The 26,679-nt window shown below is 42.3% G+C and overlaps 1 protein-coding gene across 1 annotated transcript; it reads right to left on the bottom strand.

The window, feature by feature from the left end:
* Nucleotides 1–3,794: 3,794 nt before the first annotated feature.
* Nucleotides 3,795–14,228, bottom strand: CHRNA6 (cholinergic receptor nicotinic alpha 6 subunit). The gene is made up of 6 exons (XM_061366082.1): nt 13,996–14,228; nt 11,771–11,910; nt 10,697–10,741; nt 8,399–8,508; nt 7,315–8,302; nt 3,795–4,468 (listed from the first exon to the last, which is right to left on the bottom strand). The coding sequence occupies exons 1-6, from the start codon at nt 14,072–14,074 to the stop codon at nt 4,346–4,348; spliced, it is 1,485 nt and encodes a 494-aa protein (XP_061222066.1). The 5' UTR covers nt 14,075–14,228; the 3' UTR covers nt 3,795–4,345.
* Between the last annotated feature and the right edge of the window lie 12,451 nt (nt 14,229–26,679).

Raw genomic sequence — 26,679 nt, 5'->3', positions numbered from 1 at the left:
GGAAATCAAGTAAGGGAGCCAGGAGACCAGCGTGGTTAAACAAGAAATTGCTGGGCAAACTCATGTGGAAAAAGAGAATCTATGGATTATGGAAGGAGGGGCTGGCCACTTGGGAGGAATATAGGGCAGTTGTTAGAAGATGTAGGGAAGCAATTAGGACAGCTATGGCCTCTTTGAACTTAATCTTGCAAGTCGGGTTAAGGACAATAGAAAGGGCTTCTTCAAACACATGGCGGATAAAACTAACACAAGAGGCAATGTAGGCCCACTGCTGAATGAGGTGGGTGACCTGGAGACAGAGGATATAAAGAAGGCAGAGGTGCTGAATGCCTTCTTTGCCTGTGTCTTTACGCCTGCAGACTCTCCCCAGAGGCCCCAGATTCCTATAGCCCCAGAAGGAGTCGGGATAAAGGAAGAGTTTGCTTTGGTAGATGAGGATTGGGTTAGGGATCAGTTAAGCAGTCTGGACATCTATAAATCAATGGGTCTGGATGGAATACACCCACGGGTGCTGAGGGAGCTGGCGGAGGTCATTGCTCAGCCACTCTCCATCATCTTTGGTAATTCGTGGGAAACAGGAGAGGTGTCTGAGGATTGGAGGATGGCAAATGTCACGCCAGTCTATAAGAAGGGCAAGAAGGAGGACCCAGGTAATTATAGACCGGTCAGCCTTACCTCCATCCCTGGAAGGGTGATGGAACAACTTATTCTTGACACCATCTCTAGACATATCAAGGATGAGGGGGTCATTAAGAGCAGCCAACATGGTTTTACCAAGGGGAAGTCATGTTTGACCAACCTCATAGCCTTCTATGCGGAAGTAACTAGGTGGATGGATGATGGTAGAGTGGTAGATGTGGTTTTTCTTGGTTTCAGTAGGACATTTGATACTGTCTCCCACAGCATCCTCATAGATAAGCTAAGGAAGTGTGGGCTCGATGATCAGGTAGTGAGGTGGATCAAGAGCTGGTTGAAGGCAAGAAGGCAGAGAGTTGTAGTCAATGGGGCAGAATCTAGCTGGAGGTCTGTGACTAGTGGAGTACCTCAGGGGTCAGTGCTGGGACCAGTGCTGTTTAATATTTTCATCAACGACCTGGATGAGGGAACTGAGTGTACCCTCAGCAAGTTTGCTGATGACACTAAACTGGGAGGAGTGGCTGACACACCAGAAGGCTGTGCTGCCATTCAGCGAGACCTGGACAGGCTGGAGAGCTGGGAGGGGAGAAACTTGATGAAATTCAACAAGGGCAAGTGTAGAGTCTTGCATCTGGGGAAGAACAACCCCATGTACCAGTACAGGTTGGGGACTGACCTGCTGGAAAGTAGTGAAGGGGAAAGGGACCTGGGGGTCCTGGTGGACAGGAGGATGACCATGAGCCAGCAATGTGCCTTTGTGGCCAAGAAGGCAAATGGCATCCTAGGGTGCATTAGAAAGGGTGTGGTTAGTAGGTCAAGAGAGGTTCTCTTACCCCTCTATTCTGCCTTGGTGAGGCCGCATCTGGAATATTGCATCCAGTTCTGGGCCCCTCAGTTCAAGAAGGACAGGGAACTGCTTGAAAGAGTCCAGCGCAGAGCCACAAAGATGATTAAGGGAGTGGAACATCTCCCTTATGAGGAGAGGCTGAGGGAGCTGGGTCTCTTTAGCTTGGAGAAGAGGAGACTGAGGGGTGACCTCATCAATGTTTACAAATATGTAAAGGGTGAGTGTCAGGATGATGGAGCTAGGTTTTTTTCAGTGATGTCCAGTGATAGGACAAGGGGCAATGGGTGTAAACTGGAGCATAGGAGGTTCCATGTGAACATCAGGAAAAACTTCTTTACTGTGAGAGTGACAGAGCACTGGAACAGGTTGCCCAGGGGGGTTGTGGAGTCTCCCACATTGGAGATATTCAAGGCCCGCCTGGACAAGTTCCTGTGTGATGTACTCTAGGTTACCCTGCTCTTGCAGGGGGGTTGGACTAGATGATCTCTTGAGGTCCCTTCCAACCCTTGGGATTCTGTGATTTTGTGATTCTGCGAAATAGTGCACTCAGAAAGAACATGACTTTGTAAATCTTACTTTCTTATGCTGATGAGCCAAACCCTGTGAGGTCCAGAGGCAAGCCAGGGTGATGTGTAGTACTGTAAATGGCAAAGACAGGGAGCTGGTACTGAGGCATTGAGGCCCCCTAACTGGAGGCAAGGAGCTGTGCAGTTGTGAATGCTTTGACAAAAATTAAGGGATTTTGCAGAAGTCATCTTAGTGGCTGTGGGGTAGTAGCTGTCATGCCTAAGACACCAATGCGGTACACCTTCAGCTACAGAATTTTCTTTGCTCAGATGATCATAGACTGCAACAGCGAATTTCCTGTAAATTGAAGCTTTCAGGCTTAGAATGCAGCTCTCCCCTTTAAATTCCTTTTCGTTCCTCTCCCCTCCTTTCCGATTAAAGAACCAGCATAACAAATATCATTTAGTAGCATCTCTAAACACATCATAAAACAGGCAGTTTTTAAAAAAATACAAATTCTGCAAGAAAGTATATCCCAGGATTGATATTTAATTGACAGGCTGATGAAGCAAACCATGCTTGTTCATATATCTGTCTGTCAGTCGCTAGATTATTATGCACCATTAAGGGGGTTTACAGAAAATACGGTTTTCTTCTGGAAAATCATGACTTTACATATTTCAACTACTGGATTAAGACACTTATATTATTTTCATTTCATCTTTATCTCTAACATGTACACTTAGTCAGTTTTATTCTCTTTATTATGGAGCATCAAAAAAAAGTAAAAGGCCAGCCAGGGACTTCAGGAACAGAGAATTATGCTTTCCAAGGACTGGTGATGTTCAAAGCAGAGACTGATACATGGCAGACATTGAAAACACTGCACAGACACCAAACAGTTGAATTTAGAGCCTCCTATAACCAAGCAACCTTTTTTACTCTTGCAGCCATTGGATTTAATTGAAGTGGTGTCTTTTAGAGAAGAATTCTTCAGCACAAACTCAATGACATCTTAAACTGACATGGGATATGAGGATAAACTGTCCATACAGAATAGAAACACACAAAATGCGCATCTACAATATTTCAGGATTAAACGCAGTAGGACTGGGAACCTAACCTGGTTATACAGCAGCAACCTCAGCCCCAAAGTAAATGTCCCTGCAGTTACAGGCTTGCACACACAGCACTGACTCATAAGGAGCCAGCAAATGGAAAATTGTTGCCGAGCTGTTCAGCCCAACATGCGCAGCTTTGCGTAGTGTTGAGGATAGCCAGCCTTCTCCTGCTGCGGTGTGTGTAGTCCAAGTTGGTCAAATCAATCCGATGCGCTAAAGCCAGTACTGTCTGTGATGAGTAGTGACCTAGAGACAAAACCTTCCCTGCTGGCCTTATACCTGAGCTAGAGCATGCAAAGGTTTTTACAGCAGAACCTATAGACTGGGATCACTGCTAACCTGATGAGAGACATGTGGCTTGGAAAACTTGCTGAAGCTCATGAAACTCTTGGTATCATGAAGTAAAGGGGCACTTTGGTGGCATGCAAAGTAGCAGGATTTCAAATGTCACAGTAACATGTAGTTTTCAAATGTGGTTGCCTTATAGAGTAACCACATTCTAATACTAAGTCAGTTTGCCTTCAGCTGTGATTAAGTGCGTAAGACCTGTCTGACTGCAAACATAAATGTAAACGCATGCTTTTTTGATCTGGGACTTTCATTTGTGCACAGACATTGTGGAAGATGGGGAGCCCTTATTTTAGATTGTATTGAAAATGTTACAGTGTCGGGGGATTAGGGTTTTTTGTGCTTTTATTGGCTGACTTCAAACAAGGACAGGAGAAAGAGCATTGGTACGGTCAGGACTGTGGTAGCTCATCTAAGAACCATGCCAAAAAACTAGCTGTTGTACAGGGAGAGAAATAGAGAAAAAATGTAAATTAACTCAAAGCTGAGAGAGAGTTATAATCAGGAGAGAAAAATTAAGCCAGGTAGAGTTGTCTTTGGGTAATGCACTCAGAAGCACCAGAGCTGACCTAGTAGCCCCCTATTCTGAAACCAAGGGAAAAGCTCAATAACTTCATTCTGCTCCTCTGATCATCAGTGTGATTGTTATTGCTGATCTCACTGAGGGAAAGACCCCATGCCCATCTTCCATTTTCAGTCCTCTTCTTACTCTGTTTTAGGATGTTTGCTTTCCCAGTGGCCCTTCCCTCTCTTTTTCCTTTCCTCTGTGCCTGGATGCTGAAGCAGTGATGAGGAAAGGGGTTATGGAAGAGGACAGATACACAGGGAACAGTTCTGAACTGAAAATGAACCAAGAAAAGAAGTGGATAAAAAGCAGTGAATCGAGTTACAGATCTGCTATTAGTGGCTGGATGAAGAGCCCTGCAGTCCCAAACACACAGAGGATTATAAAAACCCAGAGGAATACTCTGTCTATTACCATAGCTACGTATTTCCAATCATCTTCCACCTGCAAGAGGAAAAAAATGAAAAGGATAAACTACGTGTAATGTAACATGTAGTTGCAAGTTTTGCCCAGGGAAGTGGTAAATGCTCCATCCCTGGCCAGTGTTCAAGGCCAGGTTGGACAGAGTATTGGGAGACACGGTTTAGTGTGAAGTGTCCCTGCCCATGGCAGAGGGGTTGGAACTGGATGACCTTAAGGTCCTTTCCAACCCAGACTATTCTATGATTCTATGACATTATAGAATAGAAATGTCCCTTTTGCTTTTGAATGTGAGGAAGAACATATATGCAGTCAAGAATGTTGCTTGTTGTGCTTTTAGTTGCTGCAGTTTTAAATGTCTTTAGTGGGGGCTGATTTTCTAATAGCATTTACCACTTCTGGCTGAGAACATCCAGCACAGTCCTAGTGTGCTGAATTTTTCTAAATATTCAAACCTGTTGACAAGCTATGGCTGTGATGCTGACATTAACTAATAGGACCTGATCATTTGGTGGGTGCAGAGTGAGGTAGTTTAACAGCAGGCACCATAGCTGCTCATTACTAGACTTTGTCAAAGAATCTATCCTGGCAGCACACACAAGAGTTTGCTGTTCTGGCCTGATTTGGCACACTGTCACTGCAACCAAGCCCCACTGACTTCAGGAAACTGGAGAGTGGGTGACATGGACTATAGCAAAGCAAGGGTCCTGACTGAGCAAACCACAGTGTAGTGTGCTAAGCAGGCCAGAGTGGATCTTGTATGTCTGAGACACACCTTAGAACCACATTCAATGGAGCTGCTATCCTTTAAACTGTACTTACATACAAGGACCACTGTATCAGAACATTCACACATATAAAACTAGTGACTCATTAAGAGCTCTCTGCTGGGGGATATTGCACTTGTTTTCCCCGTTTCCTGATGCTTTTCTCCAAGAGGCTGCTGCTGTACTTCTTGTGAAAGAAAATGCAGCAAGAACTCCAGATGCTGTAAATGTTGCCACAGTTTTTGAAGGGCTTTTATTTATACAAGACTAGTGCGTGATGCCGCCCATATGGATTTGCATGTCTGGCCAAAGCAGAAGAAGCCTGCAGAATCATTTCCTTGGTGCCCTCCTGGGAACACACCTCTTTTTTCCCCAGAGAGAGGATTTTGAATGAAAAATCCCACTTCCTGTCATCAGTGCATTTTGAAAGGTAAGATACAGAGCTGCTGATGCACACATGGGACTTAAGAATACAATTGCACGTGGCAGGAGAGATTTGCAAAATGCAAATCAGCAGAAGTGTCAGTGGAAGACATCATGAGCTGTGTAATCAAGGTGGCATGTTATTAGGACTGCTTCATGCAAAGTTTCTTCTTTGGAGCGCACGGGAGAAATCAGCTGAATATGGTACATGGATGTGTTTTATGCAGCTGGTGTGACAGTGAGAGCAAAACATTAAGGACCTCCTCTGTGCTGACAGATTACTGTCTTTTGCCTTGGCCTGACTTCTCCTATGGATTCAGTCACCATGCCTTAGCAGTATATTTTCTTCAGAAAGGTATGGACTTTTTTTACAGAAAAAATTTCTCTTCAGGACACACCAAAAAAAAGTAATTTTTTTGTTGCACAGAAGTTTTATGCATTACTGTTGATTTCAACTAAATATTCTGATAGAGAGAATACCTTTCAACATTTCCCTCACAAAGTATTTGCGTTTTCAATACAAATACAGCAGTGTTTAATTCTGAAATGGTTTTTGTCATCATAGAGCATCTAAAAAACTTCAAAACCAAAAGCAAACATTTTATTACAAATAACGATAAATGTTTCATGAGATTCTAAACACTTTTTACAAACATATTGAAGTTTCAGATAATTCCTATTCCTTTTATGGCCTGGGTGTGTGGGATGTCAGATACTCTTTTTTGGAGGTTTATTTTGTTGCTTGCGTTTACACCTGAGGATGTGGCCCTGGAATTCTCTAAATTCCAATGTGCATCATCTTCTGTGACAGTAATCCCAGTTAGGATGAAAGGTTTGTAACCTCACCCAAGCAAATCTATTACTTCAAACATCAAGTTTCATTTTTAAATCCCTTTTTTTAATCTGTCTTCTCCCAAAACTCAAGTTTCATTTCAGCATATGTTTCTCATGGCAGAAAATACAATACTGCTGAAGCCACAATTAGTTAAATCACTAAAAATACCACAACACACCAGACTGAAACAAAGTACAGACAACAGCACCGAAAGGAATACTTTTATGAGACTTATCACTGTTTGAGAATAGTTCTCCAGATCAACCACTGCACTGCTAGACAAGCCCTGTTCTTTAAAATGCAGTTCACAAAATCTGTTTGCTCCATTACCAACACAGAAAAACACCCTGCTTGGCAAAAAGCATGCCTTGTATTGAGATGTCCCTTCTTACCAGGACTGAGCAGTTCGTGAGCAGTGGAAGAGTGTTGCTTCTAAAGATCTACAGAAGCAGGGTTGGAAGAGATCTTGAAACATCCTGTCTAGTTTATCCCCTGCCCTGTGGCAAGATCAACTCTGCCTGAATCACTGCTGATTCCTCATGGCGCAAAAGGCTGCTATTCCTCTGCTTTTACTTCAAAGGGTGAGCCTTATGTCTAATCTAAAACTGTCTTGCCTAAGTTATCCACTGGGGATAGAGGAAGACCAGATGAGATCACTGTTTTTTCCCCTCCCAAGTGGAAGATTTATTTTCTCCCTTTCTGTAGGAAACTTTGACCCATTCACAGGTCAAAGCATTTTCTTCTCAATACCCGACAATTCCAGTTCCTCTGGGCTGCCCTCCTAGGTCATATTTTCACCGCTGTAAGTGTGTCCCCATGCCCAGCTACGTGGTTCCCTCCCTTACCTCTTTGGTTTCATTTTGAGATCTCATGTTCTCCGCGATGAACTGAACACTGCTAATGACATCCTTCACTTCTGGGGAGTACTCCATGTGCTCTGCCATCCATTTCAGTGATGGATGGCTCAGCTGTCTTCTTTTGGTGGTAGTGAGTTCAGCTGCATTATCACAGTGACTGCATCGCTGCTCCTTGTGTAATTTGGCATCTTTGTGTTTGCTGTGCTTTGACTTGCCTGGTGTATGGGCTGATCCTTTCTTGTTTTTTCTGGACAGGTATTTTTTCTGCTGTTCTAGTGGTCTCTGCATCAACAGGACTTTGGGGAGCAGGTTAAGAAAGACTGTTTTTACCCATTTGGGCATTGTGTGTGTAGTTTGAGTCCTGTAATGTATGTTCAGGACAAACACCGTGATGACAATTGACAGAGTCACAAATATCATAGTAAATAGTAAATATTCTCCTACAAGGGGAATTACTAAAGAGGTGGATGGGATTGTTTCTGTGATCACCAGTAAAAATACAGTCAGAGAAAGGAGCACAGAGATGCAGAGAGTCACTTTCTCGCCACAGTCAGATGGCAGGTAAAAAACTAACACAGTCAAGAATGAGATGAAGAGGCAGGGAATGATCAGATTTATCGTATAAAACATGGGCAACCTTCGAATATAAAAGGAGTATGTTATGTCTGTATAGATCTCTTCACAGCAGTTATATTTGATGTCATGTTTGTAGCCAGAAGCATCAACAATTTCCCATTCACTATTTTCCCAAAAGTCATTCATATCTACTTTGGATCCGATGATCAGAAGATCAATTTTGGCTTTGTCATAGGTCCATGAGCCAAATTTCAGGGAACAGTTCTGATGGTCAAATGGGAAAAAGGTAATATCCATAGGACAGGAGCTTTTAAAAATAGCTGGTGGTGTCCAGGTGATCATTCCATCATAGCGAAGGAGGGCTTTGGTCTTGACTTCAACTTGAAAATCTCCCACAGCACTAGAAAAGCAAATGAGGCAAATAAAAGAAACCATGAAAACAGAATGTCTTTCATGGACACTGCAAGAGGGTAAAATGGAAAAGTGTTCATCATACTTATTATACAAGACAATATCTGGTTTCCAAATCTTATCTGCTGGTACCCGAACAAATTCAATACCATCATATTCTCTGGGATCCCATCGCAACTTATAGTCATTCCAAATCTGAAAGAAGAACAAAAAAGAATTTAAACCTCTTGTATTATCAGCAAATATCTGGTTCTCAGATCTTCCTGTAAAATGACAGGCTACGATAAAGGCTGAAAGTGCAGCACATGTGGAGGGGGACAATGGTCTGAAAGACAACAAGGCTGGGAGAAACACTGGACTTTTGTGAATATTACTCTGTTGATTTGGTAGTCCCTTCTCTGTGAGGGGATAGGAATGATTTCCATTGCTGCCATGCTGAGATTTCTTCTCTGTCTTGCTACATCAGTATAGATGCTTACCTCTGCAAGGTTACCTCCGCACTGCAGAGAGGAAATACATACAGGCCTTGCTGTTGCTGTCTTTAGAGTGCACCCTGCAGCACAGAGGAGGCCAGCATGAAAGGAGACGAGCGTTCTAATGAGGAAGGAGGTATGTATGCACACCGACAGGCAATTGCTTTCAGGAAACATTATTGATTCCACAAGGGTAGTGAAGTACCAAGTCAGGGGCAGTGAAGGATGCCCAACAGCTCTCCTGTCTTGCTGTCCAGTGCCCTACCACAGGGCCATGCTCCATGCTTTTCGCAGACTACTGTGAAGATCCTGATCATAAGTACAGTATCTTGTACAGAAAACTTTGTGTGGACCACAACCAGTGCCTGAAAGAAACATTTTTTTTTTGTGGAAGTTGGCTTGGTTTGCTCAGCTTTTATGGTCCTCTAAGGATCTCTGTCTATGTGTAAATGCTAAATATCTCAGGAAAAATGGATGCATGTTCCTTTTGCCAGTAAATGTTTTGGATGAAAACGTCAATATGAAGATGACCTCGTGCTGCACAGCTGCATATTTAATCACTCTTTAATAGGTACATCCAGCTAGATCTACCAGATAAACCAATGATCATGAAACAGGGGGAGAATATATCACAGAGGAAAGATGGGAGATGTAAATTTTTTGGAAATAAGAATAAATAAATTATTTTGTCAAATATGGCTTTGGTTAATAGTGCTTCTCCTTATTCATAGCTTTAAAATCCTTGTTATGAAAACAAGCACTCTGTATATGTAGCTTTCAAGGTAAGGTAACATGGGTGATCACATCAACCCTAAACCATCTTGTCCGTGAACTGCTCTTTGCTGATGATGCCGCCCTTGTTGCCCACACAGAAGCAGCTCTGCAGCGTTTAACATCTTGCTTTGCGGAGGCGGCTGAGGTTTTTGGGCTGGAAGTCATCTTGAATAAGACAGTAGTCCTCTACCAACCTGCACCACAAGAAGATCATCGCCATCCCCATATTACCATCGGCGAGTCAGACCTTAAGACAGTTCAGCAGTTCAGCTATCTGGGAAGAATCATTTCCTCGGATGCCACGATCGACAAAGAGATAGACAACAGAATAGCAAAGGCATATAGAGCCTTCGGAAAACTCCATAAAAGAGTCTGGTGTAATAAACACCTGAAGAAAAGTACAAAGGTCAGTGTCTACAGAGCCATTGTATTGCCTACTCTTTTATATGGATCTGAATCATGGGTCATCTACCGTCATCACCTGCGACTCCTGGAACGCTTTCATCAGCGCTGCCTCCATACAATTCTAAACATCCATTGGACTGACTATGTGTCTAATGTCACTGTCCTCGAACAGGCAGGGGTCACCAGTATCGAGGCCATATTGCTGAAACTGCAGCTGCGCTGGGCAGGGCACATCTCTAGAATGAAGGATCACCGCCTCCCCAAGGTCATGTTTTATGGTGAACTTGCCACCGGTAGCCGCAAGAGAGGTGCTCCAAAGAAGAGATATAAGGACTCCCTGAAATAATACCTTAGCCTTGGCCATATTGACTACCATCAGTGGTCCACCTTGGCCTCCAATCGGGAGACTTGGAAGCACACCATACATAATGCCGCTGACTCCTTTGAGAGCTCACGAAGAACTAGTCTCGAGGAGAAAAGACAACGCAGAAAGAATCGCGCCCCACCTGTTCCACCCAAGGAGACCTTCTGCTGTGCTTTTTGTAGCCGGATTTGCCTATCCCACATTGGCCTTCTTAGTCATCAGCGCGCCTGTAGTAAGCGTGGGTAAAAGCCCTTCCCAAATCTTCGTTCGCGAAGTCAAGCCATGATGATGATGATGATGATGATGATGAACATGGGCGATCACATCAATGCAAAATGCATGAAAAATGCAATGCAGAGTCACTTACATGTCTTAGCCACAGATTTGTTTCCATGATCTGATTGACTTCATCCTAGAAAGAAACACAGGAATGTACGTCTTCAATCCATGAATCAGTTACAGTATCCAGAGATGGCCAACTTGTTTGATAAAAAAGGAAACTAGAACTTCACATTAACTGATACCAGATTTTTTCTGACTTACTTTTACCTTGGTTTACAATGCCTTCATTTATCCTTAGCTCCCTGGCTGCTGTTGAATGTTGCTCCTCACAGTTTGCCTGTCACTTCATTATGAACTCAACTAGGTACCTTTTAATCAAAACGCAGCACCTGTTCTGTGGATAATTTGCTTCACAGAGCAGACTTTAGCAAGGGTTAAGGTCAGGTTTTGTTTCTTCTACAGTCCCTCTGCCCTGCCTAGCAGGTCTGCCATCTTAGACACACTCACCTATGTATATAGTGCACCCCAGAACACACAACTGTCATCCCTGCACTTTGTAACAGCACTCTGCAGGCTACACAGTGGGTTCCCCAGAGAGGAGGTGGGTGTCTCATCCCTGACAGTGTTCAAGGCCAGGCTGAATGGGGCTTGGACAACTTGGTCCAGCAGAAGGTGTCCCTGTCTGTTCCAGGGGGGATGGAGCTGGGTGATCTTCAAGGTCCTTTCCAGCACAAATCATTCTATTCTGAAACAGACTGAAAAAACTTGCAAAAGAAGAAGATTATATCTCTCAGGACCACTGAGAAACAACATGGACTCCACTAAAGAGCTAGCCCACATGCTACTCAATGCAGACACAACCAAGTGTCTGTGGCATGGGCTAGCCCTGTGGAGAGTGGACTTGATCTTTGAGTACTGCTGCTTCAAGTGCCAGAGGCTGCTGCCCAGGGTGGAGGAATTTGATGCTACAGAACAAGCAAACCAGGTTGTGCAGTTTGAACTGCTCATTTGAGCAACTGGAATAACTCCACTGACAGAAAGAACAGCAAAGGTCTCAGCATGTATACAAGTGTGCATCATGATTACATCTGCTGCTTTAGTAACTTTGTGTGTTTGCAACCACCCCCAAAACAAAGCAGTATTCTGTAAGCAGCCTTACCACATTTGTGAGCTGGGTAATGGCGACTTCAAAATACACAGTGACAGGATCAGACACATTTTCCACTGGTCTGATGAACTGGTTGTACTGGGAGAAGAGTTTGTGAAACAACCGTTCCTCTGATTCACAGGCTGTGGTATCTGTGTAAGATAGAAATAAAGAACAACTATGTCAGAGGTAAGGAAGAGGGAAAGAAGGCGGTAGGTAACATATTGGTTCATGCTATATTTCTGGATGCTGTGCTTGTGACCATGTATCAAGACACACGGTTGAAAGCATTCTTCCACAGGATACTGCCCACTGCTCCTTCTCAAAGTGTCTCCTATGCTAGATCTAGCCTATGGGCCTCTCTTTGGCCCAACCCCCCGGCTATCAGATCAAGGTAGAATAAAGTGGTATGAAGCAGAAAAAGTAAAAATGTTTTGGGTTTCATCTTTGAAAGGTTTTTAGGGCAAAATTGAGAGTTTATGAAAAGCATAGCTACTTACTCAGAAATTCAAAACTTGAGGTTGCAACTACTGCGTCTAAATCTATGTCAGAGACCCTGATTAGGTTGTTATAATGATGCCTCCTAGTCTTAAAAAATATGACTACATTTTATCCCTATATTCGTTATTTCAGCTCTTCAAATAGCACAATTTTTGCTCTGAAAAAGGTTCATTTATTAAGTTCTATGAGAAAAAAGTGGAATTATTAAAATTTTTCTAGAATAGCATGCATCTTTGTAATACAGACCTGTTCTTTGGGAACAAGCAGATCATAGCTGTAACCCCCAGTCAACGCAGGACATACTGGGTGGCTTAGCAGGAATTAGGTATAAGAAAGGCACTAAGCTGCCTCACTGCTTGCTCTTCATATTGAGCAGAGCTACGTTATCGAAGTTATGTGATGATGCCAACAATATTACTGATACAACTGAGGAAAAATTTGTTTTTCAGATAAATGGTCATAAGTTTTGGTGTCCCAGATTGTGCTAGAACATATCAGTAAAGAAGTCATGATAAGACTTTATGACTGCAAATTTGAAACATAGAAGGGGTTTGTGTCAGGCAGTGTGGACTCTGGCACAGCATGGGACATTTACATTTTCTTCAGTGAACACAAAGGCCTGTGGTTGTACAGATGTCTTCCAGGGAGGTGCTTAGTCTCAGCATACTGCACTGTTTTCATGCTTAGGCTGTCCTTCCCCAGGTTTTTCTGCCTCTAAGGTACGCTCAAACCATGCTCAGATTCTGGGGATTATCACAAAAGCTGAAATGTTGGTTATTGGTGACTTACGTATATGGAAAGAAGAATCAAGTTATTTCCATAACTTGATTTTTTTGTTTTATCTTTTAGCATAATTCAGAGAAGATACATGAGCGTCTGTAAAGTCTGGATGTCTGTGTATCATATAGTGTGCTATTCAACAAGGAAATTTCAATTTCCTTTTCAAGTTTCTCCATCATCATCTATCACACCGTGACTAGAATTACCCTACCATGGGAACATGAATTTCTTGTCAAAGTCTCATGACTAAAGCCAGTAAGTCTAAAATAATTTTTCATTTGATATTTTCCTCCTGGCTTTTTAAGAGACACGTGCCTTAAAAACAAAATAACAGAGACAGGCAAGTATTTCAGACTTTCAGTTTTGTACTTCAGTTACAGATTCTTGTCCCACTGGTGCTGCTTTAAGACAATGCCTTCTGCCGTGCTAGCACAGGCTCTGTGATTCATACCTGTCTCTGTCATCAGCAGAAGTGAGACTTTCAAAAAAAAAAAAAAAAAGAAAAAAAAAAAAGATGTAATGTCTTAAAAGGAAAAATCCTGCAGAACCTCTCTGAGACTTGTGCGTGGATATCACTTCAGGTCGTTCAACCACAGATTGCAAACAACGGTGAAATAAATATATCACTTTCTGAACTCTGAAGGTGTGAGAACCAAACACGCACATCTTTAGCCTGCATTATTTAAGCAACTGCAAACTTAAGCATCAAATGAAACTACTATAATTCCTATGTAATTTTCATTTTTTGCTAGAAACAGTTCCTCAATTAGTTATCTAACCAAAATTAAGTGGTTTATGTGTGAAAACCAGTATTGCTTTAGTTCTTTTAAAATATTGTTACAGACTTCAAGTTAGAAATAGCCGGTAAAAGCTTTAGATTGCATTCATTCCAGGAGAAAAGAAGTAGAGACAGTGACTAGCAAATATTTTAGAGACTAGTATCAAAGAGATCCTACCTTTAATCAAGGATGTGAACATGAATGCCAACACACAGAAAGCAGGGTAACGGCAACGTAACCACCTCTCAGAATGCATTGCTAGCAGCAGAGTAGACCTTCTTTTTGAAAAGAGAGATCTGGGGAAAGAAACAGAAGGTAAGAAGACACACAAGCCCCCTGGACAATAAGGAGTCCACACGAAGATGGATTTCAGTTTTGCATTTGCAGGAAACTGCAGTCTGCTGAGCAGAGCCTTGCAAAATTGCTACCACTGTCACCAGGGGAGGAGAGCTTATGCTATGCAGAGAGAAGGGAGTTGGGCAGCATCCTATCAGGTGACTTTTAACATATCCAGTCACGCGCACCCTTGCCTCTGGGGGAATTGTAAGAGTGCAGGAGAAAGAGGGAAGGCAAAACACAGGGTAGCCAGCGTGGAGAGGGAAAGGAAGAGGAATTCACTCAGCCCTTCATCCCTTGGTTGAAGAACAGTCATCCAAAAGCAGCTGCTTAGGCTATTGCTTCGTGCTCACCTGAGTGAGCTTGTCAGAATATGAAGAGGCAAAACAACTTCAGTGTCTTGGCTGAGGACCAATTCTGCAGCAGAAGAAATGGATGCTGTATGGTTTTAACACCTCCACCAGAAACCATCTAAACCTTGAAATAAACACAGCACCATGTGACAGACTTGCTTGACAGTATTATGTATGAATAAATCTAAGGCAAGTGGATTTTTTACTGCCATGTGACATGAACAACTAAGCATGCAAAGTTCTTTCCTGACAGACAAGTCATTTCACAACATAAATTTTTCTGTCATTTCTTGTGTGAGCAGTGACTCCTGTGCCAGTATCCTGCAAGTGTGGAAATGCAGCAGTAGAATAAAGGAAAAACACCACGCACTGCTACAAAAGTACCCAATATGCCAAATTCACTGGGATAGAGTGTCAGTTTTTATCACAGAGGTTAAAAACACCAGAGATCATGATCCTGAAGAGATTAATGTGTTCACTCCTCAACTGGTCAGTATTTGCAACAGGAAGGTCTGAAGAGGCAAAGGGTCTGAAAAACTGACCCCGTTTAACTGCAGAGGGGTGGGAGGCACCACAGCTTACCCCTGTGGCAGCTGGGACAGGGGATATTCTTTATGTGCACTTAATCCAGCATGAACAAGTCTGGGTGGCTGGAGGAATGATTTGATCAAAACAGAAATGCTGCTGATTTCCAGGCAGTTACATTGTGTAAATGCGGAGAGAAGGGAAAAGCTATCAACAGAAAAAGAATGCCCTTCATACTGCAGAACACAGGCAATGCTGCAGCTCAGGATAAGAAAGATTTATCTGTATACAAGTTGTTAAAATATGGGAAGAAGGAAAGAGGTCTGTCTGGAAGAAAGACTTAGAAGTGAGTTTCCTGTATAGAGAAGGTATCTGAAGTGGGCAGAGTCACCCATGGAAAATTTTGAGGGATGAAAAGGCAGTCTTGGAGGATTACTAACAGAAGCTCTACTCCAGAGCTCACTGGAGTCTGGGAGCCTGGAGCAAACAGATGAGAAAACAAAAAGATGAAACTGCAAGAGTGTCTGAAGGGCTGGGAATCATCTTGCACTCTCAAAAGCTTCTAACCAAATATGCTTGTAACTGGATACCACAATGCATGAGTATGAGGCATCTCCAAGCTGAATTTTACATTCTCTCACAAATGATTTTAAGATGAGAATGTGGGATTCAGCATAGTGATTTTTCTTGTAATTTTCCATTTTGCCAACATTTTCCAAGCAAAAATCTAAAACCCACAAAAATATTTTGCTTTGTGTGAGCTTTTTCCAAGTTGCAGTGTTTGTTAGAATGATGTTAACAGTCCAGATCCATAACCTTACAGTTTTCTCACATTATCCAATGAACCTCATTCTTACTCCTTGAATTTATGTTGCCCATAGTGTACTGTGGCTAACAGAATCACAGGATGCCTGTGGTGGCTGCAGTCACGGGATATGCACTCCTGTTAAAATTCCAGTGCTTTTAGAAAGATGACATATGATAGCATAGTCAGATGCAATTTGAAAGCAAACTGACCCCAGATTAAAATATTTTGGCATTCCCAAAATTCTTGTTCTTCCAAAAATACTGTCAGGACGGTGAACTGGATGTGAGAAGTTAACATACCTGCAAATGCATACCTGGGTTAAACTGAAAGGTCTTCAGAGATTAGGGTACTGAGTCTGTTACCCTCCAGAGAGAAAGAGCAATGGCAGGCCAACTTGAGGTAAAGGTCTGCTTTGGTATGTGAGGAAGAGTCTGGGGAAACAGGCAGAGTTAGGAGGCAGTATCAGTCATTCAGTGAGCAGGTGGCAGGAGGGATTGTGCCATAACTGCCCTGCTTATAGGGCCCTGTTGGAAGGGGTGCTGCTTATGAGACAGACTGAAAGGGAAGGCAGAGTTCAAACTGGGCCATAACATGCAGCTGATGAGGCATCCAGACAGGGTCCGGAGTGACCAGATGAAGTATTGCCTTAGCAATAAGAAAGCCAGTGGGGAACAGAGCAAAACGTTTGTGAATCATTGCTGCTAGGGAAGGTACCTCATTGAATCTAACATGAACTAGCCAATGAAGGCATTGACATGCCAAACTCAAAAATCAAGCACATACAGATCGGCTTTCGCCATCTTTTCCTGCCATGTGTAGAAGAAGAGGCTGATTTAGTCCCTTTACATGTGCTTTTACTTTCCAAGAACACACTGACTAGGAGAAAAGTCTCTGGCTTCTTTTCTTCAGGTAGGGTAGCTTAGGCAAAAGAGGACAAGAAGCTTTCAGGGATGCACAAAATCTGCCCACTATAAAGGTTTCTAGCACATGGGTGCACCTTACCACTGGAGCTTGACATTGTAAAAGTTTCACAGTGTTGACTGTGGAAAAAACCTGTTAGGACCCATTTAGAGAGTTGCCTGTGTGCCCTGGAACTCCGGCTGAAGACACATGCCCCAGTACCACTGTCAATCCTAATGACAGGTCCTGCTAACTGTTTGCTAACTACCACTAGGCAAGTGAATTTGCACCTAGGGGTACCTGCTCCACTTTCCATTGCTGGTCTAGAAGCACTGTGAGGGGATGAACTGCTTCTCACAGTTTTCTTGCTCCCATCTAGCCACACATTTGCTTTCTGTGTCCTTGCTTATTGTGTCCTGTCCAAGCTGTGAAGATGGCATGGATCTCAGCAGCATTGCGTGTTATGTCTTCTCTGCTACTTACTGCTTTTGCAAGCAGACAACTGTTAAGGAAGTAATCAATTCAGCTACAGCTCATTCTTACCTGGGTTTTCACACACAGCACTTCCCTGGGCATGGCATACCTACTGCTAATAAAAATTATGCCAGTGCAAGAAAACGGTAAAGGGAGAGTGAAAGTATCAGTCAAATCACACATCTTACTGGCAGTTCTCTAGTCAGCCTTGGACAGCTTCTTCATTAGCCGAGTTAAGGTAATGAGGGAACTTGGTAAAGCTCACAGACAGGGGGGAGATTTCTGAGAGTGGGAGATGCTTTGCTTGAGCAGGAAAATGAAAGACAGGCTCTACCAGGAGAGGTATAAAGCTGCATTGAAGGATCCAAGTGATGAAGGACTAGTTTAGTCTGCAGAGTTGGTTGGGACTAGTGCTTTTCTCGTGCTTGTGCTGCATATGAACTCAGCTGCTTGTGAACGCTAACATTTTACCCTAAAATGCTCTGTTCTGATTCACAACATTTGGACACTGTCACTTCCAGGTCTTTCAAGCTAAGCTGCTATTCCTTGTTAGGTATAACTCCAGCTGACAGTAGAAATAAAGCAGACATTTTAACTATTCAAGGCACTGCATACTCTGGGCAGGGAGGCAGAGGCCATCTCCTGTACGTGCACACATGTGCAGAGCCATGAAGTTCCACCTGTGTGAAATCTGGCGCATCTTCTACATAAATGCTTGACATGGAAATCCAACTGGCAACACCAGCCTGCCAAACCCTAAATTTTTTAGAGACCCAGTATAATTTCATACAGCTGCACAGGAACAATACCAACAGCAGCGCTTCTTCACTCTTTTCTTTAATTATTCTTCTGTGGAGTGAAAGCCATAGGGAAGTGGAGAAACACAGCTCTTCCTGGGGCACTGAAGAACAAAACATGATATCGCTCTTTGCTCTGACCTTTCACACGCCTTGTCTGTGCCAATTACAGGCTCATGTGAGCAGAAAGTTTCTATTAACCTCTGTTAGCATTGCAGTTGGGATGTCCTGTTTTGTTTGACTCCTGGATATCACTACAATAAACCAGGCTAATATACCATACACCAGTAAAATATTAGGAATCCAGTTTTCACTGCCACATTGGCAGATATTCAGCTATCATGGGTGCATTTCCAGGTCATCACCCTTTGCTTAAGTGTTAGCACAGCCCAGCTTGTCACATCTCACACCTCAGTTAGTACAATCACACAGCTGGTTCATCTTGTGCACTCCCTACAGCAAAGCCTGTGGCTCACCCACATGTAAACCCTGGGCTTTGGGTGATCTGCTCTGGAGTCTCAAGTGCCAACAGCATTTGCTCTCTGACTCGATAGGCACTGACCAGTGGCTTCTAGTGTGCAGGAGATATGAAGGAGGAGTAAGGATGGAACTTCAGTGGTACTGTGTGAAAATGTGCACAGTGATACGCTTATGCTTTGGTTCATTTAATTATATTAAAGCTTTCTTTGTGTGTGCTAGTCAGATTTTAAATGATGGGTGGGAAGAGGCCTTGTAGCTTATGTTGATTAGAGAATTTCCACATACTGAGCATAGAATTTCTTTAGTTCAGTAGCTTCCTCTGTGATACAGTCCTTTCTTCCTTTTGTTTTGAAGAGACTGAAGCACAATACCTCTGTCAGGCATTGCCTGTTGCCCCAGCTATAAAGTCTGGTAAGTCAGGCAGTGACTACACACTGAATAGCCAAGTACATTACTGAGGATGCCTATTCCCATGATGCTTCCTGCTAAGCAGCAGAAGTAACCAGAGTACAACATGAAGATCCATCTTTTATAAGGTGCACCTCCAAATCACCTTCCATTGCACATATGGGGTCAAAAAGCACGCATCTTTTATCTCTAAACTTTAAGCATTCCTCCTGTTCCCTTCTGATCCCTAAGGAGTACAAAGCAGCATGCACAGAATCCAGGCAGGAGCTATGTGTATGCTGATTAGTGGACATGTGCTGACTGGCCATATGTGTGTTTCCAAATGAGATTCATAGTCTGTTGCTCCTTCAGATGGGGAAAGGTGAAAATCTCATTTGGAGTCTTCTCTTTGTGCAGTTTTTGGTTCACACCAAATTTACAGAGACTTCCTTTCCTTTAAAATTCATTATAAATTGGCCTTTGGAGGGACCAGTGAGTAGACATTGAAAACATAGAAAAAAAAAAAAAAGATTAATGTGATGGCATAAGTATTATTTGAAAAGGAAGCTGGGCTGAAATAAAGAACATTTTTTTATATTCCTGCTATAACTATTAGCAACACATGCAGAAAATAAAACCCTTGGACAGGAAACAAGTAAAAGATAGTACATCTCCCAGTTTTTATCCCAAAATCTGATGTAGGAAGAACACCAATCACTTGGACAATCAGAAAAGAGAGATGCAGGTTAGGCCTTCTCAACATTGGTGTATCTCCTGGAAGCTTCTTGCCCATGGCAAGTCCAAGTGCAGCAACTCTTGTCTACGTGGCAATAAACACTGTATCCATTCATGTCTCATTGAACATCAGATTCTACCTGAGATAGAAACCTCAGAAATGCCCCAGATCCAGACCAGGCAGCTTGACATTCGTCTGTAATTTTCTGTTAGAGGACAGAAACTGAAAAACAGCTGAGTGAGGGAAAAGCTGTTGCCAGGTTGGACATTTAAGCAAACATTTGTGCCTTGCTAATGATGGAGGAAAGCCTGAACAATGCAGTGGATTCTCTGGAAATGTAGCTCCCAGCTGGCACGCCAGCCTACACCAAGAGAAGCACCCTTTGAGAGAACATGTAAATGCATGAGATTAAAGGTCCATGTCAGCAGGAATTCTGACATCCACTTCTCAGATTTCCCCTGCAATAAAATGAAACCAATGCACCTATACCAACCCCAATGCCTATAGCACCTCTTCCTAAAAATGTTGGAGGACACAGATTTTCCACAAATCATAAAGAGGCCATAAACTGAGAGTTGTCAATACTTCAGTCCTTTCTCTTTATTCCGGAATGCTGGAATGATTTACAAATGTTTCTCTTAAAAATTATTCATTACAATATTTTAATGGACACTGCAAGGGTGTTCGCATATGGTAAAGGGGACTCTTGAAGATAGGTATCCTTCTGGAAGCAAGACAGGTGCTGCAGTGTTATGTAAGGGCTCAGTGTATTTAAGACATACCTTCAAAAGTTTGTGTGGGAATATGCCATATTCAGTGCAAATGAATGGAAAATAGCTAAGAAAAAGTACAAATAAAATACGAACTCAAATCTCCCATCTTTGTTAAAATGAGCCAGGGAGCTGGGAAGGTTAAGTAATCCTGTCAGTTTCCAGGTTTGTGAGATATTCTCATATCTTAGAGTCCTGTGGCTTTTAAAGAAACTATTGTGTTTGGGACTACTTGCGCTCAGTTTTGTGAGTAGTTTGGATCCCTTTTAATTAGTAAGTATTAATGTTTGGGTTTTTTTTGAACCTGAGTTATTCCTCTACTGCTCCTAAAGACCACATCACCACTCTGGAATAACAAAAGTAGTAATAAAAATGTCTGGGTCTGGGAGAACCCAGTATTTCTTCCTCCACCTATTTTCCCAACCAGTCACTGAAGGTTCTGGAATTTCGCAAAGCCAGTGTGCAGTGAAGGTGCAGTGCTGTGACACAGGGTCAGCCAAATATTCCAGTGTCAAAAAGATCAGCTTTGCGTGAGCTCAGCATAAACACACTGAGAGACAGTCCATCTTGAGAGGAGTCAATATCTGATCTGGAATCGGAGACGAAGCATGGAGGAAAAAAATCTCAGTGGTCACATGAGTGCTTGGAACAGCCAATGTGCTGGGCAGTCATGGGAATCAACAAAAACTGAACTGGAAAATGTGGACTTCAGGGAACTAACCACAAAAGGATAATTCCTGGATAATCAGGCATCCCTGTTTTTCATCAGATTTCACTGGAAACTGGTCAGCAAAAGCCCTTCTGGCAAAAACTAAAGACACAAAATCTTGAGAAACTTTGGAGCAAAATGAGTGACTTAAACAGGTAGGAATTTAGGCAGACCTCAACAGCCACGTTAAATTCCATGTGGAACATGAAAGCCTGTTGAAGTATACAGGTTTAGAGCAGCACTGATGTCAGATCCTTGAAATGCAATAAAGCTCAGTAAGTGCGCTTGGATTTCCCATCAGCCAAGAACTCCAGTCAGAATTCTTCCTAAGGGACATTTTTCTTCTGCAGAAGGAACTAGTGCAAGTCTCTGGTGAATTTTGACCTCTGTGAAAGGGAGAATTGCTATCACAGTGCTAATACTGAGCCTCGAGTATGCCATAGAACCTGTACTCAGATTCTGCCAAGAAGTTTTACCAATGTTGTTTTAAATAGCCCAGAGCTGTTTTTCTGAGCCATTTCCACAGTTTGACATAAAATCATGCACATTTTCACATTTTAATTTCCTTTTAGGTAAAAACTGGAAAATATGGAAAAGAAGTAAACTGAACTCCCTGACAGAGCTCCTGGCAAGGAGAAAGGAGCACGCCATGACTGTAGTGACATATAGCAGCCTCAGAAAAGCAAAAAAGCCAAATGAATCACTGACAAAATCTTATCATGACATGCCTCCTATGTAAAATATTTCCATTTTCAGTTGATTTATATGAAAGACGGGAAGAGAGCTCTGTCACCCTTAGAAAATGATTCTACCTTTCTGCGAACAGAACCTCTTGGACAAAATCCTGACTCCTGAAAGCTGAAAATATTTTTAATCAAGTTTTGCTATTACTTAATTATTGGCTCTTAAGGTATACTGAAAAAGACAGCTGTGGGACTGACAGAATTTAAGTCAATCACCCCCTGCAGAGACGCAAACAATGAAAACACTCCAATGTAAGTGACCAAGGCTTCAGTGGTTCTTAAACTTGAACTTTGGGATGACAAAGTCATGATTTCTAATCTTTTGGGGCTGGCCTAAGTTTGTATCTGGAAGGAGAGTACTTCAAGGCTACCAAAGGAGACCATTCACGTTTATGGCCATTCCCATTTAAATGGATAACAAATTAAGGTCCAAATCTTACAGTAATTCAGAAAGCAATTTCTTTAAAAGTCTATCCTCTGCCATCCTCTTCCCCCCCCTTTAAAAGTCTATCCTCTTCCCCCTAAGAAAACAGTAACTCTGTGACTGAAAGCACAAATGGGTGTACTGAGACTAATGAGAGCCAAGTGGCAGGATCTTGTGTTTGGTAGACTGGTGGATTGGACTTGTGCATCTATCCTATGGACACCTTTGTTATTACTGAGGGAGACGTGAAGTCCATCAGCAAAATTGACTGACTTTCTTCTTTATGTAGCAATGCTTTATTTCTGTTAAATGACTGTCTGACAGTTACAAGAGACCTGTACACTTCAGTTAGTGAATGGTTTTGTGAACTTTATGAATTCAGACATTTCTAGGACAGTCTGAGCCATCAATACCTTGTGCCTCTGGCCAAAAAGCGTAAGGAGAAAGCCTGATGTCATTGCAGTCAGAAACCTTTTCTGCTGTGCTCTGAAAGAGTACTTGGAAGGAAGAAAGGAGAGTAACAGCAGCCTCATGATGAGCATTGTGCCTGGAGAGGGAGGAAGTGGAGAAGTTAATTAAAAACATCATCTGCTTTAGTTACACAAGTGTTGCCACTGACTATTAGCTACGAGCAAGGCAATGTCTGAAGGGGACAGTCTTAAAGTTCTGTGCATAGGTTTGGGATTAGACAGGAGTGCTCAGTATCAGTTGCAATGCCACAGTCCTTGTGATGCCATCTTAGGTTTAGGCAGAGATGAGGTGTATCTACCTTTGATTCAGGTAGGAGTAGACAATCTTCTTATTGGGGGATTAATTCCACCTAACCCTAGCTATCCAGAAATAAGGTATCCATTTCAAGGGTTTCTCTGTCATGAGTGGAAGAGTTTTTGCTGCTGCAGAGATTGACTTATGACAGAGACACCACAGAGCCTATTCTGCAAGGACTAGCTAACTCTGCCTTCTGGATAGCTTCTCCTTCCTCTTGTTTCATTTCACACAATAGAACAATGCTTTGCCTCTTAGATCTCTAGACTCTGAGACTGACACAGACTCTCCATTTGCTGTATGAGGTACCTCCTAAAATTTGCGAAGTAGGCAGTAACAAGGAAGATGTTCAGATGGATAATAATTAGGGCAGACATAGATGAACAGTGAGAAGAAATAATGAGAAGAATTTGCTTCTCCTTAAGGAGAAAAGTGTGTAACAGAAGTGAGAAAAAACATAACAATTCCTTTGCAGGCCTCCAGAGGCTGTGCAGCAGGTCCTATATTAGCTTTGTCTGCTACATTCTTTAGGGCATTGTAGCTATAATACTGTACATTTGTATTTGAGCTCATGACTCATCTATATGAATATCTAATGAAACAAAATTGGTGCAAAACATATGATAGTAATGAGCAATAAGTTTGGGCAGCAGAGTGCTGTAACTAATAACTGTGATTTGTTTTTTGGCAGAGCAGCCTGTAGCACATAAAGAGCATCTTAAATCAGTCTGCATTACCTGCATGAGGAGGAATGAAATATGCAGTCATAATCAAAGCTGAAGCATGCATTGAGCTGGAATGTGCAGAGCAGACCAGGCAGATTTGAACTGTCATTCATACATACTACAAAAGATGTAGCATTTTTTAATCAATAGTGGTGAAGAAGGTAAGTATAAATTGGCAGGATATCCCTTGGCTTCAGGGGTGCAAATTCAGTTGTAAAGTTCCAGGACCACAAACACAAATATTAAAGGAAAATATGACGAAGAGCAAGAAGTGACAAGAAACAACAACTGTGATCCACTGGGCATCACAGCAAGTTCATGTCATGTCAAGCATCGGCACCAAGACAGGCAAGAGAACGTCAGTACTTGTCTAACATATCTGCATTGTCAATGAGCTGCAGCTTGACGAGGAAGAGCAAAGGGTGAAATCCCCTGAGTAGACCCATAAGGAATGAGCAGCAATGACAGCTAGCATCTGCTGGAACTAAAATGTGGCTGGATCAAGCAATAGGACCTCCCTGGCCCTTTAGAGATGGCCAGAAGCCTTGCAATTCAGGCAGTGCCAAAGTCTAAAAGAAGAGACACATTTTTTTGCAAAGACAGCTCATTTTTCTTGGCCACCTCTATGGCCAGTAGAAATTTTTCAAGTATTCTAATTTGTGATTTCTTTGAAGTGTTTTCTCTTGAAAAGAAAATTGCTTATTTTGGAAGGGGAAAAAGATTAAATTTAAAGCCAGTCTGACAACGACCTCTAGATTTTACTGCCTTAGTTGCCTGTACCCACGGAATATTTTGTTACTTGTCACATAGAAAACTGTCAAAGAGATTACCAATCTCTATTTTGTTTCTCTTGTTTCTACAGTTTGTTTCATCCTTCCACTTTTAAGCCAAAACTCAAATGACTCTGAAGAAATTCTAATTAGTATAAGAATTATTTGCCAAATCAGAAGGTCTGAAAAGTAGAGGTTCCAGTGCTGCTCCTTTGCATTCCCTTTCCTTCCCCTCAAATGATCCTTTCTCACTAATTTGGTCAGATAGAAACTGTGAAGAGCAACACTGAAATCTAGAAGCAGCAAAATATGTCCTATGAAATTAAATGAAATCACCATGTAGAAAAATAAGAACACAGGATGTCATCACTCCAAGGAGACATGTTTGCAGACAGCAACCTTTGATTGACAGATACAGTCAAATACAGCCAGGAAAGTTGACTCCTCTGACAAGGGGAATATGTATCTATGTGTTTGAGTGTGTGCATATGTACAATGTTTTACTTGTCATGTTGATAGGTCGGGAAGGCCCTGAAAGTGCAGGGTGTACTTGAAACTGATGCACTGTGCTAATCTAAATTGTCTGACTACCTTGTACGATTGGATATATCTGCATTATAGCATGTAATGGTACAGAAGCATATGCCCATAATGTCCAAAATGAGTGTGCAACACTTCTGTCTATTGAGCTTTAACAGCTTTGGGCTTTGGAGGAAAGCAGTTGCACTACAGTTCAAGCAGCTTACCAGTTCGTTTTCAGAAAGCAGTAAAATTGAGAAGTCTAAATGTTCAAAAGAATTCACAAGGTGTTTTAATACATCATTTGATCTTCAAAAATTGCTGGTTTTAGCATGTATTATTTTAAGAGTTCTGTTCTTTGAAAATGAGTACTCAGTTAAATTGTACACTTCCACTTCACCATTGTACAAATGGGAAAACCTTGCCTGGGATTTTTTTCCCATGAATCATCTACCCACAAGTACAACCTACACCTTTTTCTTGTACTGAAACCTGTGGGCAAGCATACCAGCAATCTTTCAAGCAACCTAATAAGTACCTTTTGCTTTAGCCTGGTCACCACTATGCACAGGTATTTTTCAGGACTTGTTTCTCTCATTCTGTGTCAGGCTAAGCATGAATATAAGTCTAAGACCAAATCCCAAGCTTTTCACATGAGTGCACTGTGTGTTTCAGCAGGCTTCTCATAACATTACAAAAAGCCCCTAGAGAGCACGGTATAAAATGGTGGACAGCTGGCAAGAGGCTGTTGCCCTGGTCATTGCTCTTTTAGAAGAAGGATGGGCTTCCTGGGGATTCTGTATGAAATGCTGAGATGAATATCCCACACTATCATTTCAAATGGCAATGAAATGGAAAGGTTATCACGAACTATCACCATTTATTTGTGGTTTGTGTACAACTGTAACCACAGGTAAATCTGTCAAGATACGAGGTCTGCTATGAGTCTAATCCAGGTAGCACAGGAGAGGGGATGTGCCTGATAATTGTACGCAAATACCTAAGAGACCTTTGGGGAGTGCAGGGGAGAAGCACTGCCACTTCACAGCCAGCTATTGTTCAATCCTAGAGGAAGAAGGGCACAGACTTTCTCCTGTTTTGCAAGGCAATAGGCCTGCAAAGCTGCTCAACAGCTGAAGATGTTGACATCTCTTACCTTCTCTCCTGCTGTTGCCCTACCAGATGATGCTTAAACACTTGAAGAGTGCAAAATGGCTTTTATCAACCTTCCATAGTGCACTGGCAAGCCCAAAATAAGACACTACAAGTGTTTGTTATCCCCTATTCAGCTTCAGAAAAGGGACAGTTAGTGTTACTGCTTGATGGGGAGAATGGTGTAGACCCATGACACAAAAATATTGCAAGTCCTGCACAAGCTCAGAACATATCTGAGCACAGCTCACCTCCCAGTGCACTAGCTTTAAACCTTCCCAAAACAAAGTAAAACAAATTAATAAATCATTACACAAAATATTTCCAATGGCTTTTCTGAACTTTACTCCTTCAGTTTCTAAGTATCCCTTAATGGCCTGTTACTCTCCTCTGTTCTGCAGTTCAGGACTAAAATAGAAAGGCTACAAAGCTGCAGGGAAGATACTGATGGACAGCTCTGCAAATTGCTTCAGCTGAACCATAAAACT

Source organism: Neopsephotus bourkii, unplaced genomic scaffold (assembly GCF_033783945.1).
Source record: "Neopsephotus bourkii isolate Nb327-2 ecotype Australia unplaced genomic scaffold, CSIRO-AGI_Nbou_v1 NB_1298, whole genome shotgun sequence".
Taxonomy (NCBI): Eukaryota; Metazoa; Chordata; class Aves; order Psittaciformes; family Psittacidae; genus Neopsephotus; species Neopsephotus bourkii.
Note: the sequence above shows the minus strand (reverse complement) of the source record. Positions and strands in the feature narration are given on the sequence as shown.